Here is a 17,720-nt window from a genome sequence, read left to right as displayed (position 1 = left end):
CAATCCACTTCACACCTCTTAATTGTTCTAAATAAACACACAGACATTGAAAAAAGTTCTTGGAAGAAATATCAGATTATTACAAGGTAATAAAGATATCAATCATACAAGGATAGCACTCCTCTTCAAGCTGTGTAAAAAGACTCCTGCTGAGCTCAGTCCATTAGCCATTCTTGGAGCTCAGACTAAACATTCATAATGAGGCCCTCTGACAACTGTATCAGCAAAAGCAGGTAAAGCATTTGGCCAAACATCTGTTTTTCCAGATTGCTCGTAATGAGGGTGCATGGGAAATATGAGGGAACATGAATGGGACATGGGAGAAATGAGGAGGTATGGAGGGTTCAAATGGTGTAAGGGGGATGGAGGTTAAGCAGTGAATGGAGTAAAGTGTAGGGGCTAGAAGGCCTAACTGTCATGAATACAAATGGGCTAGTTTCTCTGTAAATGGAGGCTCAGCGTCCGCCTGCCTCCATTGCCACCTCGCTAGCCTCCATAGGAGGAAGCTTAGTCTGTACCCCCTTCATGCTTTGCCAACATGAATATAAGGCGGGCAGGCTCCTTCAAAATGGAGAAGGGCTTGTGGAGTTGGGAAAATTCCCAAAGCCCTATTCTAGTCTCCTTGACAAAGTCCAGTCCAATGTTTTGTTGGGGGAGAGATCAAGTGCACTTATCAGGACTGATTCGCAAGAATACCAAATCTCAAAGGGAACATGTATTTATACTGCATGGGAGGGCGGAAAATGAAATGGAAGGATTTCCTCCATGGAAAAGGACCCTGGGATAGTAATGAATTTAAAAAACCAATAAACAGAAAATGAATTGAAATCACATGCTGGTGGCAGGGCTGCAGAATTAGGCACAATCCCTGGTGAGGGTGAGGAAAGGAAGGAACACTGCAGGTGATCCTGCTAATCCTGGGACAGTTAACTCAATAGTCATTTTGAAGTTATAAACACCTGTAAATAAAGGGTAACTGATGAAAGTCCCTAAGGTGTCCCTAATTTACAGCCTTCTCTGTCCTATAATCTGGACCAGCCAAGAGCTGCTGTTATATTTTTAACATTTATGCATCAACCATGATAATGTTTCACTTAGGAATGTTTTATAAGACAATTGACCTTTGAAATGAATAAATAACTTGAAACTGTTGAATTTTACATCAAAATATATTTGGTCTCGGGATGTGGGTGAAGCTGGAAATACCACAACATTTGCCTTCCTAATCACTTGATGTACCTGCACACTAACTTTTGTGAATCATGAACCAGGATACTTGGATTCCTCTGACGCATTGAGTTCTGCAGGCTCTCTAGCTCCTCTTGACAACTTACTTTCCTTGTTACCCTGAGAGGGTGGCGGTAGATTGCTCTCTTGGAAAAATGAACTTGTGAGCATAAACATATTAGAATTTCAAGATGAATTTTGAGTTGTATATATTGAAACATACTTCATATGATTCTTTGCAGCAAGCTATATGTGGCTTTGACTTGAGACATGTGACAGTCATAGAACTAGTTGGTGTTTACCCCGTGCTAGTAGGGAGAATAAGAGAAAGATTCTTGTCACCGTTACTTGTTTTGCAGCTGAGGTAAGACACAATTGCAAAGTTGTTTCTGTACTTTTTGAATAAAGTTGTGTGCCAAATTTAAAATAGTTGCCTAATCTGAAGAATGCTTGAAATATATGATGCTGCTCTTGCAAACTTTAAACAACACAGTGACTTGATGTTTAAGAAATGCCACAAGTTAAGGAAGGGCAAGAAAAAATTCAGTCTTTATTCTTGGACAGTTATATAAATATAATGCTTTTTCTATTAAGACAATAAAGAAGTAGGAGCAGAGGTAGGCCATTTGGCCCATCGTGTCTGCTCTGCCATTCAATGAGATCATGGCTGATCTGATAATCCTCAACTATGTTTCAATAAGGTCGCCTCTCATTCTTCTAAAATCCAGTGAGTACAAGCTCAACCAACTCAACCTCCCCTCATAAGAAAATCCCTCCATACCAGGGATCAACCTACTAAACCTTCTCTGGACTGCCTTCAACTATATCTTTCTTTAGATAAGGGGACCAAAACTCAGACTACCCTAGGTGTTGTCTAATTAGTGCCTTGTATAGTTTTAGCAGCACTTCCCTATTTTTATACTCCATTCTCATTGAAATAAAGGCCAACATTCCATTTGGTTCCCCATTACCTGCTGAAATTTCTGGGATTCATCCAAGAGGACCCCCAAATCCTTTTGTGCTGCAGCTTTCTACAGTCTTTCTCCATTTAAATAATATTCAGCTCCTCTATTCTTGCTGCCAAAATGCAAAAACTCACATTTTCCCACATTATATTCCACCTGCCAAGTTTTTGCCCACTTACTTAACCTGTCTATATCTCTTTGTAGACTCTTTGTGTCATCCCCACCACTTGCCTTCCCACCTATTTTTGTGTCACCCTCAAACTGGCGATAGCATACTCACTTCTCTTATCCAATTTTAAATATACATTGTAAATAATTGTGGCCCTAGCACCGACCCCTGTGGCACTCCACTAATAGGTTGCCATCCTGAAAATACCCCCCTTATCCTAACTCTCTGTTTTCTATTAGTTAGCTAATCCGCTATCCATGCTAATATACTACCTCCAAAACCATGGACTCTTATCTTATTAAGTAGCCTTATGTGCGATACCTTATCACGTGCCTTTTGGAAATCCAAATATATTACATCTACTGGTTTCTCCTTATCTACCATGCTTGTTACCCCCTCAAAGAATTCTAATAAATTTGTCATGCATGATTTCCTCTTCTTGAAGCCATGCTGACTCTTCTTGAGTGTATTATGCATTTCTAAATGCTCTGCTATGACATCCTTTACAATAGACTCTAACATTTCCCCAATATGGTTGTTAAGCTAACTGGCCTATAGTTACCTGTTTTTTTTTGTCTCTCTCCCTTTTTGAATAAGGGCGTTACATTGGCAGTCTTCCAATCCTCCAAGATTTCTCCAGAATCTAAGGATTCTTGGAAGATTATTTCCATTGCATCCACTATCTGTGCAGCTACTTCCTTTAATATCCTAGGATGCAACCCATCAGGCCCAGGGGACTTATCGGTCTTTAGCCCCATTAGTTTCCCTAGTACTTTTTTCTCTAGTGATATTATTGTATTTATTCCCTCCCTCACTTTGGCCACTTAATTATTTAATATTTTTGGAATGCTATTAGTGTCTCTACTGTGAAGACTGATGCAAAGTATTTACTCAACCCCTCTGTCATTTCCTGGTTCCCCATTATTATTTCCCAACCTCATTCTCTGAGGGGCCTATGTTCACTTTGGCCCCTCTCTTCCTTTTTAATATATTTAAAGAAGCTCTTCCTCTCTGTTTTTATGTTACTTGCTAGTTTACCCTCAAAGTTTATTTTCTCCCTCTTTATTATCTTTTTGGTAATCTTTTGTTGGTTTTTAAAACATTCCCAATCCTCTGGTTTACCACTAATCTTTGCCATGTTGTATGTTTTTTCTTTCAATTTAATACTATCCTTAACTTGCTTGGTTTACTGTGGTTGGTATACCCCTTCCTCGAATCCATCTTCCTCACTGGCATATATGTTTGTTGTGAGTCGTGAACAATTTTCATAAACGTCTTCCGTTGTTTATTAACTGTCTTTTCTACTGAACTCCTTTCCCAGTCCACTCCAGCCAACTCTACCCTCATTCCTTTGTGATTACCCTTATTTAAATTTAGCACAGTTGTTTCTGACCCAAGTTTCTCACTCTCAAACTAAATGCTAAATTGTACCATGTTATGGTCACTGTTTCCTAGGGGATCTTTTACCCTGAGATCATTTATTAAACCTGCCTCATTACATATTATCAGAACCAAAATAGCCTGATCTCTGGTCGGATCCACAATATATTGTTCTAGGAAACTGTCCTGAATACACTCTATGAATTCTTACTTGTGGCTACCTCTGTTAATTTGATTTTCTCAATCTACATGAAGATTAAAATGACCATGATTAATGTACTGCCTTTTTTACATGCCCTCATTATCTTCTGATTTATTCTCTGTCCTACAGTATAGCCACTATTAGGGGGCCTATAGACTACTCCCACCAGTGCCGTCTTCCCCTTGTTATTTCTTACCTCTACCTGTATGAATTCCACATCTTCCGATCCAAGATCATTCCTTGCTATTGTAGTTATTCCATCTCGTACTAACAAAGCTACCCCACCACCCTTTCCTTCCTGCCTGTCCTTTCAAAAAGTCACATACCCCTGAATATTAAATTCCCAGCTTTGATCACATTGTAACCATAATGGCTAGAAGATCATACCCATCAACCTCTATTTGTGCCGTTAATTCATTTATTTTGTTCTGAATACTGCGTGCATTTAAGTAAAGAGCCATTCATTTTACTTTTTCACCAGTTTTTTCTCCTTTGATGCTTTTGTTGCTGTTTTTTTATGTTTGTATGCTCTGCCCCTTCCTGTCACACTTTGGGTACCATTACCTAAGTAGCTGCCCTGCAATGCTGCCATATCCTTTTGCTTTGTAAGCCTATGTATCCCCTCTCCATAACCCTACCCCTGCTGTATTTAGTTTAAAGCCCTATCTATAGCCTTAGTTTATTTAATTGTAATAAATGTGTTTGTTCCACATTTGTTATGTACACTCCTAAGAGGGCACACATACTTCTTTCATCTTTTCCCCTCTTGTCTCCAAGAGTCAGGGAAGTCTGTGCTCCCGGACTGTTATCCGTGCTGCTGCTGGCTGATTTCTAGGAGCTACTCAATTACACTCCATAAAAAAAACTCTAACCGTGCCAACTTTATGACTCCTCTTCTTTCTTACCTTCTACAATATGGAGACCAGAACCATGTGCAGCATTCTAAGCATGATTCAACTAAGTCTCCACACAAGTCCAACATGATATTCCCACTCCCCAACTTCATCCTTTTAGAAATGAATCCCAGTGCACGGTCAGTTTTTCCCGTGGCCTCCTTAACTTCTGTCACAACTCCCAGCGACCTACATACAAACAAACCTAAATATGAATTCCGAGCAGGAGTATGCCACTCGGCCCTTTGAGCCAGTAACGCCATTCAATGAGATCATGACTGATCTGATTGTAATCTCAACTCCACATTCCCGCCTACCAACTCCACTTTCCCGCCTACCCCTGATAACCTTGCTTATCAAGAACCTCTGCCTTAAAAATATTCAAAGACCCTCCTTCCACCTGAGAACCAAAAGTAAGTCTGTCAATGTCTCCAGCCTAAAGTTGCTTCTTCAGGATCCTGCCAAAGATCCTGCCAAACCTGCTGAGATATTTCCATTTTTTTTTGTTTTAAGGCAGGCATATGTAAATACCTGTACTTTCATTTTCTCGATCAGGCTTTTCTTTGATGCATTTTATTATTGGTTGGCAGGCTGCTGCTTCAGATTTCACAGTCAAACTTCAACATGGTTCTTGTTGACAAGTATGGTATGGACAAGGAGCGCTATCCTTTCCCAGTCACTGCTGCTGAGCTCTTCACATTGATTGATACATTTTCCTTGCGAAAAGAAGAAATCAAGTTGCAGGCTGAAAATGGTCAGTCATGCAATTCATCCTAAAGCTCAAGATGACTCTTCAGTGGAACAATTGCAGTTTTCTAAGGTCCATTTTCAAGCTATAATCTTAAATATTGAAAGTGCTATTAATATATAAAAAGTAACATGTTCTGAAACTTTTCTGTTTAGTTTCTGAGACCTTTGCTAAAGTGCAGCACATAGTTTTATTATGATAAATATGTAAAGTATTGTGCATGATGTAATTTATACCCCTCTTACATTAAACTGTACCACAGGAGCAGAGTTTGAAAATAGTATACCTGGAAAGAAGTACCTAGGTTTGGAAATATGCCAGAATTGTTCATCCTATTGTTTTCACATACTTCAAAAATAATAGATTCTATGTTAGTGCAATAATGAGCATTTAATATTGTTGTTATTGCCAACAAATGCCACTTCTTCTTTGTCACTCTCAATCCTTTCTGTATTCGCCAGGTCAATCCAATGCTTTCGATCAAAAAGATGTACTGTTGATATGAGGATCTATTTTCTAAATGTTGGTCATTTTATGCTGACATATCATCATACAGAAAATGGAGATCCAGATTTTCTGGGTACTTTGAGTGGTTTTAAAGTCAGGTGACATATTTCAATGTAGGCTTAAGACAAGTATAATTATTTTATGCTGGGTGTTGGAGGGAAGGAATAAATATAATGAGCACATGAACTGCAAGTCTGAATTTAAAAATGGCAGATGCCTGTTGCTAAACAATCCAATACAACTTTTTACAGACAAATCTTATTGTATTGCATTATATTAGTTCTTTCTTCTGCACGTGCACATTAGAAATGGATGCAAATGCAATATTTATATGGGAGAAATAATATGTTGTAATTGGCACAAATCTAGTCACATTCTATGTATGTGTGTATGTATGTGTAGAAGTATCCACTAAATAAAAGAATTATAAGTTGGCAATTTTCTAGAAATTGTTGCAGTTGTACTTGGAAAGTTCACAATTCACATGCTCAATGTCCATACTTCAAGGGTTCAAATATATATGAAACACAATTGAAGACCTAGCTTGGAAAGAGAATATTCACTTATCTAAAGTACTGACTGTTGTGCTTGTGTGGATCCTTCACAGAATTGTACTTTAGATCAAAGTCATGAAAGGACTGGACACTTGTCCAAAATTCCCTAGAGAAAAGCCTTCATGGTGCTCATGGAGGCTTTGAACAGTGATGTACTGGAGCTGTATGGAGCAGAATTGCAGATATTGCATTAGTGTCGTAAGCAACTTGACTTGGCCAACACCTTATTCCATTAAAATGCCTGATCTAACTGAATGATATGTCCTAAGATGAATCATCTTCAGCTGCTTTATCACTGACATTCCTCCATCTTCAGATCAGAAATGTGGATGTTTGCAGATGATTGCATCATGTTCAGAACCATTTGTGGCTTTTCAGATCATAGAGGGTCTTAACTTCCAAGCTCCCCAGCATCGTATTGGGGGGGTACCCCAAAGATGCGCTGGGCAATCTCCTTTGGAAGTTCATAGGTAAGGTTTGCATGGCAATTGCTCAAAAGTGCCCACCGGACTCTTCCATCCCCCGCCCCACCAGGCCTAACTCTCACCCCCACTCCCTCCCAGGCCCAACACGACCCAAACCAAGGCTTGATCCCACCACCCACCCTGTAACTGAGGCCTGACACTCCCCCCAGGCCTGATCCGACCCGAGGCTCGACCCACACTGCGAAGTCCAACACCATCCCACCCAGGCCCGACATGACCTGACCCAAGGCGCAAAACCCTCCCCTGCTCCCCCCACCATCCCCTGAGGCCTGACCCGACCTGAGGCCCAGCCCTGGTCTGACCCCATAGCAACAGACCTCTGACCCAGCGATCACTGACCACCCGACCTCTGATCCCCTGACCTCTGAATCCCCCCATCTCTGAATTAGACACTTAGCTTCTCCCTGACCTGTCAAGGACCTTTAAATTTCAATGGACCTTTAAACCTACCTGGTTGTTGGCAGCTTGTGCCATGAAAAAGGGGGGCATGACCTCCTTCCCTCCCGCTCAGCTGCACTTTGACACTGGGTCCTGGGGACACACTGCACTGCTTGGATCTCTTCTGGCCTGAGTTGGAAGGTTGGGTGAGACAGGCTAGGAAAATATTCAGGTAAGAAATTGGGGACGGAGTGGCAATCCGATGCTGATTGTCACTCTCAGCAAGTTCAGGTCCAGAACCACTGAAACACAGAACTGTTACAGCACAAAAGAAGGTGATTCAGCCCGTTGTGTCTGCACTGGTTCTCCGAAAGATAAATTCTCCCACCTTCTCCCTGTAGCCCTCTACATTCGTCCTTTTCATATAATAATCCAATTTCCTCTTTAACGGCTTGATTGAACCTGCCTCCACCACGCACTCAGACAATGCGTTCCACATACTAACCACTTGCTTTGCGAAAAAGTTTCTCCTCATGTTTCCATTGTTTCATTTGCCAATTACCTTAACTCTATGCCCGTATTCTCGATCCTTCTACTAATAGGAACAGGTTTTCCCTATCTGTTCAGACCCTTCATGATTTTGAATACCTCTATCAATCCTCTCTCAACCTTATCTTCTCCAAGGAAAAGAACTTTGCTTTCTACATAGCAGAAGCAGCCTATGTCCAAATGCAGCAAGACAATATCTAGGCTTGGGCTGACAATCGGCAAGTAACATTTGTGCCACACAAGTGCCAGGCAATGATCATTTCCAACAAGGGAGAATCTAACCATCTCCCCTTGACATTCAATTGCATTACCATCACTGAATCCCCCACTATTAACATCCTGGCTGAGGGCACCATTGACCGGAAACTGAACTGAACCAGCCATGTAAATACTGTGATTACAAAACAGGTGAGAAGCTGGGAATTCTGTAGCATGTAACTCACCTCCTGACTCCCCAATGCCTGTTTGCCATCTACAAGGCACAAGTGAGTTGTGTGATGGAATACGTTCCACTTGCCTGGATGAGTGCAGCTCTGACAACACTCAAGAAGCTAGACACCATGCAGGACAAAGCGGCCGCTTTGGCACCTCATCCACCACCTTAAACATTCACGCCCTCCACCACCAGAGTATCGTTGCAGCAATTTGTACCATAGACAAGCCTCTACTCCCTAGATGGACTAAGGCAGCAGACACATGGGAAAACCAACACCTGCAAGTTCCCCTCCAAGTCACACAGCAACCTGATTTTGAACTATATCATTCTTCATTGTTGCTGGGTCAAAAGCATGGATCACATGTCCTCACAGTAGTCTGGTTATACCTACACCACATGAACTACAGTGATTCAAGATGGTGGCTCACCAACACCTTTTCAAGGACAATTAGAGATGGGTAACAAATGCTGGCCTTGTCAGCGATGCTAACATCCCATAAAAGAATTTTTAAAAATGATTTTTGCTTAAAATGTTATTAAGAAGAGTTAAATTTGGCTTGAAATGTTAACTGTTTCTTTTTCCACAGATGCTGCCAGACGTGCTGAGTATTTCCAGCACTTTCTGTTTTTATTTATGGTAGAATTTATATCCTTACATCACTGAGGATTAGATTAATAATTTATGTAGCAGTAGGAAAAAGGAGGCAAAGTACAAATGTATTAATCACACTAATCACTATGAAAAAAGTGCCACCCATTATGTTTTTGATTTATTTGTATGAATAAAATGTATATCATTTTACTAATAAAATGTGTGTCCATGGTTATCACAGGGCTGTCCTGTCTGTAACCTTTGGCCTCTGCAGGATTTGGCATGATGGTGGGTTCTCGTTACCTAATTTGAATATCTTTTACTGGCTTTGTAGCAATCCAATTGTTTAATCAAATCAGTTTTGTAGTCAAACATCAGTCATAATGAATGTAGATTCCGGTTTTGAAGTGACAAGGCGCTGCAGGACTTAAAGGGTTAAAATGGTGTATTTTTCTATTGTGCTAGCTGAACTGTTTATTTCCTGTTCAGATGATAAAACAGAATCAATATATTGCACCTTTTATCTTAAACTTGGATGGAGCATCTTACCTGCTTCTGACCAGAAGATTACTTGTCACTTCAATACACCACCCTAGGTTGAGCGTTTTACAATTTTTTAGTGCGCTATTAGATGGAAGTGGTGATACATGGACAGGAAGCTTACACTCTGGCTTGACATTCATCTTTCTGACATCAAAGTAGCATTTATGTACAGAGAGCTGTGGTTTGGACTGTGTGGACTGGACTGAGACTAAATTAATATGCTCCTTGGATCAGAAAGAATGGGTATCAGTGATTTAAGGAAGCTCAAAGCAGAAATCTTTACGGTTTGCTTTCTTTACTCTACATGTGCAATGCAAAGTCAGCTACTAACATGCAGTGAGGTTGGTATTGCTAGAAAATATTGCAAATTCAGCTCGAGTCCATGGTTACTATTTCTAAATCACAGATTTGTATGTTTTTTGTGTTGCTTTATTAATGAACATAAAGGATTGTAACTTCTTGTTTACCTTTGTAAATGATCTGCATCTTCTATTCTGTTCACAAGCGGACCTATTACTGTGTAAATATACACTTGGATATTTGATTGCTGTTCCCTGTCTTTACATTAATATTAAGCATGTTTATTCTTATTATTGGAATTAGGTGCATTAAAATTAATGTAGTACTTTTGTCATACTCTTAATTTATAATTCTTTTAAAAGTTAAGACTCTTGTGTAGAATGGCGAAGACATTACAATGCTAGTTACTTAACTTTCCTTCTAACTTTACATGTATTTTCAACATTCACCTAGAATGATTTAAATGGTATCTGATTATCTGATTTATTGGTACTGCTGTATTGATTTCAAACTAATCATACAGAGGGTTATTTATCATTTGAAGATGGCCTGGAGTTTCTGCTATGGGTGCAATCAGTGATCCAGGTGCAAACTGTGCTCAAAATTGCACTAGCTTTAATGTTTTCTTGACTCAAGCTTCCATCCAAACTCATTTGCATATATCCGAATACACAAGTTTCCATGAATTCCAGGGGCAGAATTTTCCGCTCGTCAGGCAGGTGTAAAATGAAGTGCGATGACGTTGGGTGAGTACTTCAACATCATTGTGCACTCATGTGATATTTCGGTCAGCGGGCATGTGCGGGAGTTGGAGCCGTGCTCGCCATTCATTAAGAGGCCCTTGTTAAGTTAAGGGAGTTAAGGCCCTTGACAACCCAACTGAAGCTGATTTTACGTAGCCCATGCAATTTTTCGCTCATTGAACGGGCAAAATGGGCAGGCCATAATTTGCAAAACCTCATCCACGGCCAGGATGAAAAGGGTCAGCAGCATTGCCAGAGTGAGTAGTGAGGAGTTTTGGAGATAGTTTGCTGCTGGTTGCTTATTGGCACTTGGCAGCTTAATCTCTGATCGGGGCTTTATTCTTAGCATTTCCAGGCTTCCTTTCAGGACTCACTGGTGCCTCCAAGGACCCCTGAGGATTCGGACCGTGTGGACCTTTCCAGGTATCAGACCGCGTTCCATTACCCTGGTAGTGGGGATTGTGGTCTCTGTTGGAAGCACTTCCTCTGAGAAGGAACAGAGGGGCAGAAGGGAGAGGAGGCCACGTGTCCTGATACAGCTTCCAGGGTAGGGACCTGTGGGAGGATAGGCACAAGCACAAGGGGAGCAGAGCCAGCAGGAAGTCCAAGGCAAAAGGGGCTGCAGAAGATGCCACTATCCTGCTGCCAGGGTTCACAGGTGGCGATATAGCTACCTCAAAATGTCCGACGTGCAATGCTGAAGGAGGGTCCATCTCTCCAGGGAGACCTTGACCTCTATTGGTCAGACGATTGGCCCTGAGATCAGCTCTGACTGTGTGGGTGGACACCCCATGCCAGTAGCTCTGAAGGTCACAGTGGCCCTCAACTTCTATGCTTCCGGCTCTTTCCAGGGGTCAGTGGGGGATCTGTGTGGAGTCTCCCAATCAGCTGTCCACAGTTATGTGAAGCTAGTGACAGAAGCTCTGTGCGGGTGGGTATTGACTTTCCTTCATTTCTGTACGGACAAAGCCAGCCAGACGGAGTGAGCCAGAGGCTTTGCAGCGATTGCTGGGTTTCCCCGCATCCAGAGTCCAATCAACCACACGTGAAGCTATCAAGGCGCCAGCAGGTGAGCCCAGTGCTTTCGTCAACAGGAAAGGATTTCACTCCATGTACATGCAGATAGTGTGTGATCACAGGATGCTGATTCTACAAGTCTGTTCAAGGTACCCTGGAAGCTCCCATGATGCTTACATCCTGAGACACTCCTAGGTGCTGAGGCTCTTCAGAGCTCCAGCCCGACTGGATGGATGGCTGCTGGGTGACAAGGGCTATCCCCTGAAAAGGTGGCTCATGACACTTCTCTTCCATCCAAGAACAGAGGCCAAGCAGTGTTACAACAGGAGTCATGCCTCCACAGAGCAGAGGTGGAGAGAACCATAGGTCTTCTCAAGACTTCTGATGCCTGGATTGCTCAGGGAGTCTACTACAATACCCCCCACAGCGGGTGTTGCATGCTGTGCTCTCCACAATCTGGCACTGGCAAGGGGGGACCCGCCGGAGGAAGAGGATCTTGATGAAGCTCCACAGGCAACAGATGATGAGTCCAGCAGTCAGTCAGAAGAGGAGCACGGTGAGGGCATGGAGCTAGACCTCAGTAACCTCCAGGGAGGCAGGGCTGCCTTGATCCAATGCTCCTTCAGTTAGGCTGCCAAATAACCACCACCACCTCATGCCAGGGCTGCCACCACCATCCTGGATCTCAGAAATGATCCCTTCCTTTTCCCTTAAGATACATTCAGTGCTTCGAGCCACCCACGTCCAGCATTACATACTGGCCTACCCTGCACCTACAAAGCAGATGAAGCATACTCAGGCCAATAAAACAAAAGCAAATGTAATTTAATGTTGGAACTCTCAGATTATTGAACAGAACAATATCAGGTTTTGATGGTCACACCATTAAAAAAGTAGAAAAAATGGGAGAACAAAAGATTACCCATGACCAGACCCTCTTGTGCTTATGGTGCTTTAAACTTACAGTTCCGAGTGCTACGTCTAGGTGCTCCCCCCTTGTTGACACTTGGCATAGGAGACAGCCTGTAGACTCTGGCATCCTGTTGGCTTCAATGACCTTGGCGGTCGGCCTCTGGCCTGTGGAGCCTGTCATAGAAGTTGGGATGGAGCGGCTAGTGCCACGGCTGGCATTTCAGTCACCGCAACTTTATCAGATGACACGGTCACTGGCAGAGGGGCGGAGGAGCTGCTGCCATCATCCAGAGTGCCCTGAGAGGAGCCCACAGAGATGACAAGCAGCTTGTGCGCCAATGTGAGGTCGCTGTAGACCTCCCTCCTTGCCATTGAAGGAAGGGCACCTAGCGGGGATACTGGGTGCCCAACCCATCTTGCACACGGACACTGACCACCTGAGGTCAGTGCCTGTCTGAGGGCTTGCAGGTCCGAACGCAACCCCAGGAACCCCTCATTCTGTTCCTGGAGCAGCCTCTCTGTGAGAATCGCCACTCATTCAATGGAGGAGGCATTGCACTCGGCCATGAGGGTCAACGCAGTGCTCAAACTCTGCAGGGTTTCCTCACAACGGAGACCATGGCACACAGACCCTCATGGATCTCTGCCAGATCTTCCTGCACACCCCGCTGGACATCCAGCATATGCTGCCTAATGGACGACTCCAGAAGCTCATCGTCAGCCTTCGACTGAGCATCGTCCTGGCTTCCAGCAGTCCTCCGACTACTGGTGCTCTGGGTACTCTCTGCCTGCACCTCAAGCGAGTGTGAAGTGCCCTTACCAATGTGCACCGAGATACTAGTCAATGATCTAATGCCCACCGAGGTGCTGGTATCTGCGCTGGTGCCTGGTTCAGAGAGCATGTGTGATGCAGATGCTACTGGAGCCTGGTGGTCCTCCGGTGTCAGGGGTAGCTCCTGGAGGTCCTGCGCTTGGCTGCTTGGTGGCAGGTCTAAGAGAGAAAAAGGATATGTCATTAATTAAAGCCATCACACTGTCACTGTGCAGTGAGACCCTGTTGAGACAATGGAAATGTACATCATGGTGCCATCATCTTTCAATGATCAATGAGGAACCCAATCTGGAGGCTCCCATCAATGAGACTGCACAAGATTGTTTGCAGCGTCTGAAACTCTCACCTCAGTGCTCTGCACTCTTAGCTTCGTCTGACCCCAGCCTCTCAGCGGCCAGTTGACCGAGGTGCATGGCACCCCTCGAGCTTGAAGGCCTCCTGTTCGTGCCTGGAGAGCATGTGGACGTGTGGGGTCCTCTGCCAGTCCGTGACCTCTCAATAATGTTATGGGATATATCTCCTGAAAGGACAGAGGAGCATTGATTAGTTCACTCTGTACCTGGAGCACTATTGCAGCCTGGCCAACCCCACCTGAGGAGCACCTCCCAGGGCACACCCAAATTGTGGCCCCCAAGGCACAAGGCACGCAGTCAAAGCAGCCAGGGCTCGGCCCCTTGGCCAGCTTGGGCATCATTGACAGCTGGCACTCAGATTCTAACACCCCTGAGCTCCACGGGGGGATGGCCAGCCCAAAATACTTCAACACACTGACCCATGCCAACACGGTACTCACCTTTCCTGAGCACAGCAGGTCATTGAAGCGCTTCCGGCACTGCACCCATGTGTGCTGCACCATGTTATGGCTGCTCACCTGGGCTGCCACCTCCTCCCATGCCCTTTTTGTGAGGCGCGATGCCCTCCTCCTCCCATTTCTGGGGACAAGGGTGACCTCCCTGGCAGCCACCTCCTACAGGAGGGTGGCGAGGCACTCTTCGGAATAACGGGGGGCAGAGTGCCCACCCGACCTGCCCTCCCTCCTGGTCTCTGCATCTGCGTTTGCAGCCATGTCCTTGCAGCAACTCCGATGTGGGCAGCCTCCCGGGGGCTGCCTACTCTGTTTATAAACCGGCTGCCGGGTCACCATTGGATCTGGCGGCCAACAGACCCCTGCCCCCGCCCATCCCTTCTTGGATGTTCTGCGGCCGGCAGTCACGCTGGCGGGCCAATTAATGCCTGCTGCGGCCCGATCGCGGGCAGCAGTCAGCCCCCTGGCTGCTCCCGCGCACCCCTCGCTGAGCAAGCCCAACGAGGGCAAAATCCTGCTCGTGCAATCAGGCAGTGATTTAGAATGTAACTTTTTAAAAAATATATTAAATATTTAAAGAAAACATTTAAGTGTGGTAACTTGATTCCGTTTTATCAATACAGCTGAAAATGGGTCCATCAAAAACAAAGCATTTTAAATCAGTGTGTATTTCCCCACATGTCAGCAGCCCAGTTTCAAATAACTCAAATGACTTGTAAAAAAAAACCTCGAACCCTTTACCATTACATTGATGCAGTCAGTTTCTTAGTAAATTAAAAGTATTTAAAAGCTTTTGAAACATGCCTGTTAGCATGCCCATGGTCCTAAAGGCTACTTTAATTTTAAGTGCCTTATCAGGACCTGCAAGTGAGCAAAAAGTCACATTGTTGATTTATTCAGTCTGGGGAATGTGGTCAGTTTAGTGGGCAGTGCTGGCTTCCTAGCGCAGTGTTTTTTAAACCACCGCAATTTGAGCTCGTAATTCCCTGATCTTTTGTGCTTTGGCCATACTGCACTGAAAACCAACACAACCTCATAGAAACTCAAGGCCAATAACTTTGGTCAAAACAACTTTTTAAATGTTTTGCACATTGATACACTGAACCATTTCCAATTTGATCTGTCTTAGAAAATGTACGAATCCTTTATTAAAAATAGCTCTATCATTTAAAATACTTATAAGTTTTACATGGAATATATTTATTAGTTTTGTGCACAGAGGATCCTAATTGTGGAATCACAATTAGATTGGTTACAGCACGTAAGGAAGTGATTTAGCCCATGTCATCTGTGCCGGCTCTCTGCAAGAGATTCCCATGACCTGCCTGTACCCTATAGCCGTGCAAATTATTTCTCCAGATTATTATCCAATTTCCTTTTGAAAGCCTTGATTGAATTTGCCTCCACTGTGCTCTCAAGCAATGCATTCTGGATCCTAACCACTTGCTACATAAAATATTTTTCCTCATGGTGCCCCTGATTCTTTTGGCCATTCACATTAAATCAGCATCCTCTGGTTCTCGAGCCATCTGCTAATGCGAATAGTTTCGCCCTATCTAGTCTAACCAGATCCCTTATGATTTTAAAGATCTCTGTGAAATCTCCTCTCCACTTCCTCTAAGGAGACGAGCGCCTCTTTGATAGACACATTTTCAGTTTCTCTAACCTATTTCACATTATTCTGAAAGTATGGTGCCCAGAATTAGACATAATTTTTGATGCTGAAACATTGTTTTATGAATGGTCACCATAGCTTCTTTACTTTCATACTTTCTGGCCGGGATTTTCCGTGAAATGCGCCAAGTGAGTTAGTGGGCGTAAAAGCCAGCGTTCTTGGTGGGTTTTCACACTGTGTTGTGTGCATTAATTATTCATCCACCAGGAACACGCAGTTTTGCTGGCGGGCGGCTTCTGATTCACCCCGCTGTGACCTCAGCGCTCCCTAACTCCAGGTACCCTATCTAAACTGTGCCCCTGCACAGCACTCACGCTCCCTGCAGCAGCTCCAGTGAAGATATGGCTCCCAAAGGCAGAAAGCACACTGAGCCCAAATTCAGTGACGCCTCACTGGTGCGCCTGTCGGATACAGCCGAGGCCTGCCACCATGTCCTCTACCCCTGCCCTGGCCTCAGGGTTTCTGCCAAGGTGACCAATCCAGCTTGGGAGGCGGTCACAGCGGTAGTCAGTGCAAAAGCCCTGCAGAAGAGGCCAGCCACCCAGAGCAGGATGAGGCCAGCCACTCAGTGCAGGAAGAGGATGAATGATCCTCCATTCTGCCAGGGTAAGTCAGCCATCTCATCACTCTCAACTCACACACTCTGAAGTCCATCACACATTCATAAGGATTTCACTCGTTGTCACTTCAAGGGACATCACTATGCCTGTACATCTCCATCTGGTCTCATCTCCTCTGGAGTTTGCATCCTAATTCTGTCCAGGGCTCCACTCGCCACCCACACATGTCAAGCATCCTTATCATCTGCCTTTGAATGCGCCTTGGTCACACTCTCTCCATCTGTCTTTATGCAGGACAAGCTGGCTCACAATAAGAAAGAGAGGTCCCAGAATGGGAATGGAGTTCCCCATATCTAGGTTCTCACGGAGTTTGAGAACAAAGTCATAGAGCTGGCCGGAGAGGATTTAGACGGTGCTTGCACTGACGGTGAGGTCAGCAGTGCATAGCCAAGTGAGGATCATGCGCTGCAACATCCATCTGCTAACCATACAGTGAGTGATTTCTCCTGTTTCAGAGTCACCTGCCATGCACTAATTGCCTCTCCTTTCTTTCATAGGCACCTCTGGGAAGCTGCTGAGGACATCCACGAGCCAGACCCTCAACCCTAGCCCCAACGATACCTCAGATGAGGAACCTGAGGATAGCATCTTTGAAGACCAGTCATAGTGCTCATCCACACCTGCACCAGTTCAGACACGCATCTCAGTGGGATCTAGATCTAGATTAGCCTTGGGATCACGATCTGGTGAACACAGCGCATCATCTGGCCTATAGCAGGCGGAGGCAGGAACATCAAAGGTTGCTGGTACTCAGAGGACTGCTGGAGGCTATGGCTAGACTCTGGACTCAGTCAGTTGGTGGAGCTGCAAAGACAAGCTCGGGAACATCAGGAAGTGCTGTCAGCTGCTCTCCTTAGATTACAATGCATGCTGGAGATGTTTGTCAGCCTTCAGTCTGAGGTGATAGCACAGGCATGTCAACACTGGTAGGATGCCATCTGTCATGGAGACCTTGGTCCAGGAGGCTTCCTTCACCTCCGCTGTGGATGTTGGTGGAGCAGCAAGATGTAGTGGCAGGACAAGGAAAGTGAAAAAGATGTTGCACAACATTGGCACACGTGTTAACCGCATGTATATAATGTTCACAAATGTAAATAGACACGCAACCATTTCATACCTCCTCTTGGCTATGCTTCCTGCTTATAATGAACTGTGTTACCATCAATCACTTGTGATACCTCAGTTCCT

The 17,720-nt window shown here is 44.4% G+C and overlaps 1 protein-coding gene across 4 annotated transcripts in view; it reads left to right on the top strand.

The window, feature by feature from the left end:
• srpx (sushi-repeat containing protein X-linked) overlaps window positions 1-6,529 on the top strand; it is an 89,956-nt gene extending 83,427 nt beyond the window's left edge. For 3 of the 4 annotated variants that reach the window (XM_041211150.1, XM_041211146.1, XM_041211148.1), the window contains 2 exons: window positions 1,470-1,591; window positions 5,427-6,529. In XM_041211150.1, coding sequence (XP_041067084.1) covers window positions 1,470-1,591; window positions 5,427-5,613 — 309 coding nt within the window. In that variant the 3' untranslated portion in view covers window positions 5,614-6,529. The remainder of the gene's footprint in view (window positions 1-1,469; window positions 1,592-5,426) is intronic. The other variant, XM_041211149.1, reaches the window with a different exon arrangement.
• Window positions 6,530-17,720: the final 11,191 nt, after the last annotated feature.

The sequence above is a fragment of the Carcharodon carcharias genome, chromosome 18, assembly GCF_017639515.1.
Source record: "Carcharodon carcharias isolate sCarCar2 chromosome 18, sCarCar2.pri, whole genome shotgun sequence".
Lineage (NCBI taxonomy): Eukaryota > Metazoa > Chordata > Chondrichthyes > Lamniformes > Lamnidae > Carcharodon > Carcharodon carcharias.
This window is presented reverse-complemented; position numbering and strand designations above follow the sequence as displayed.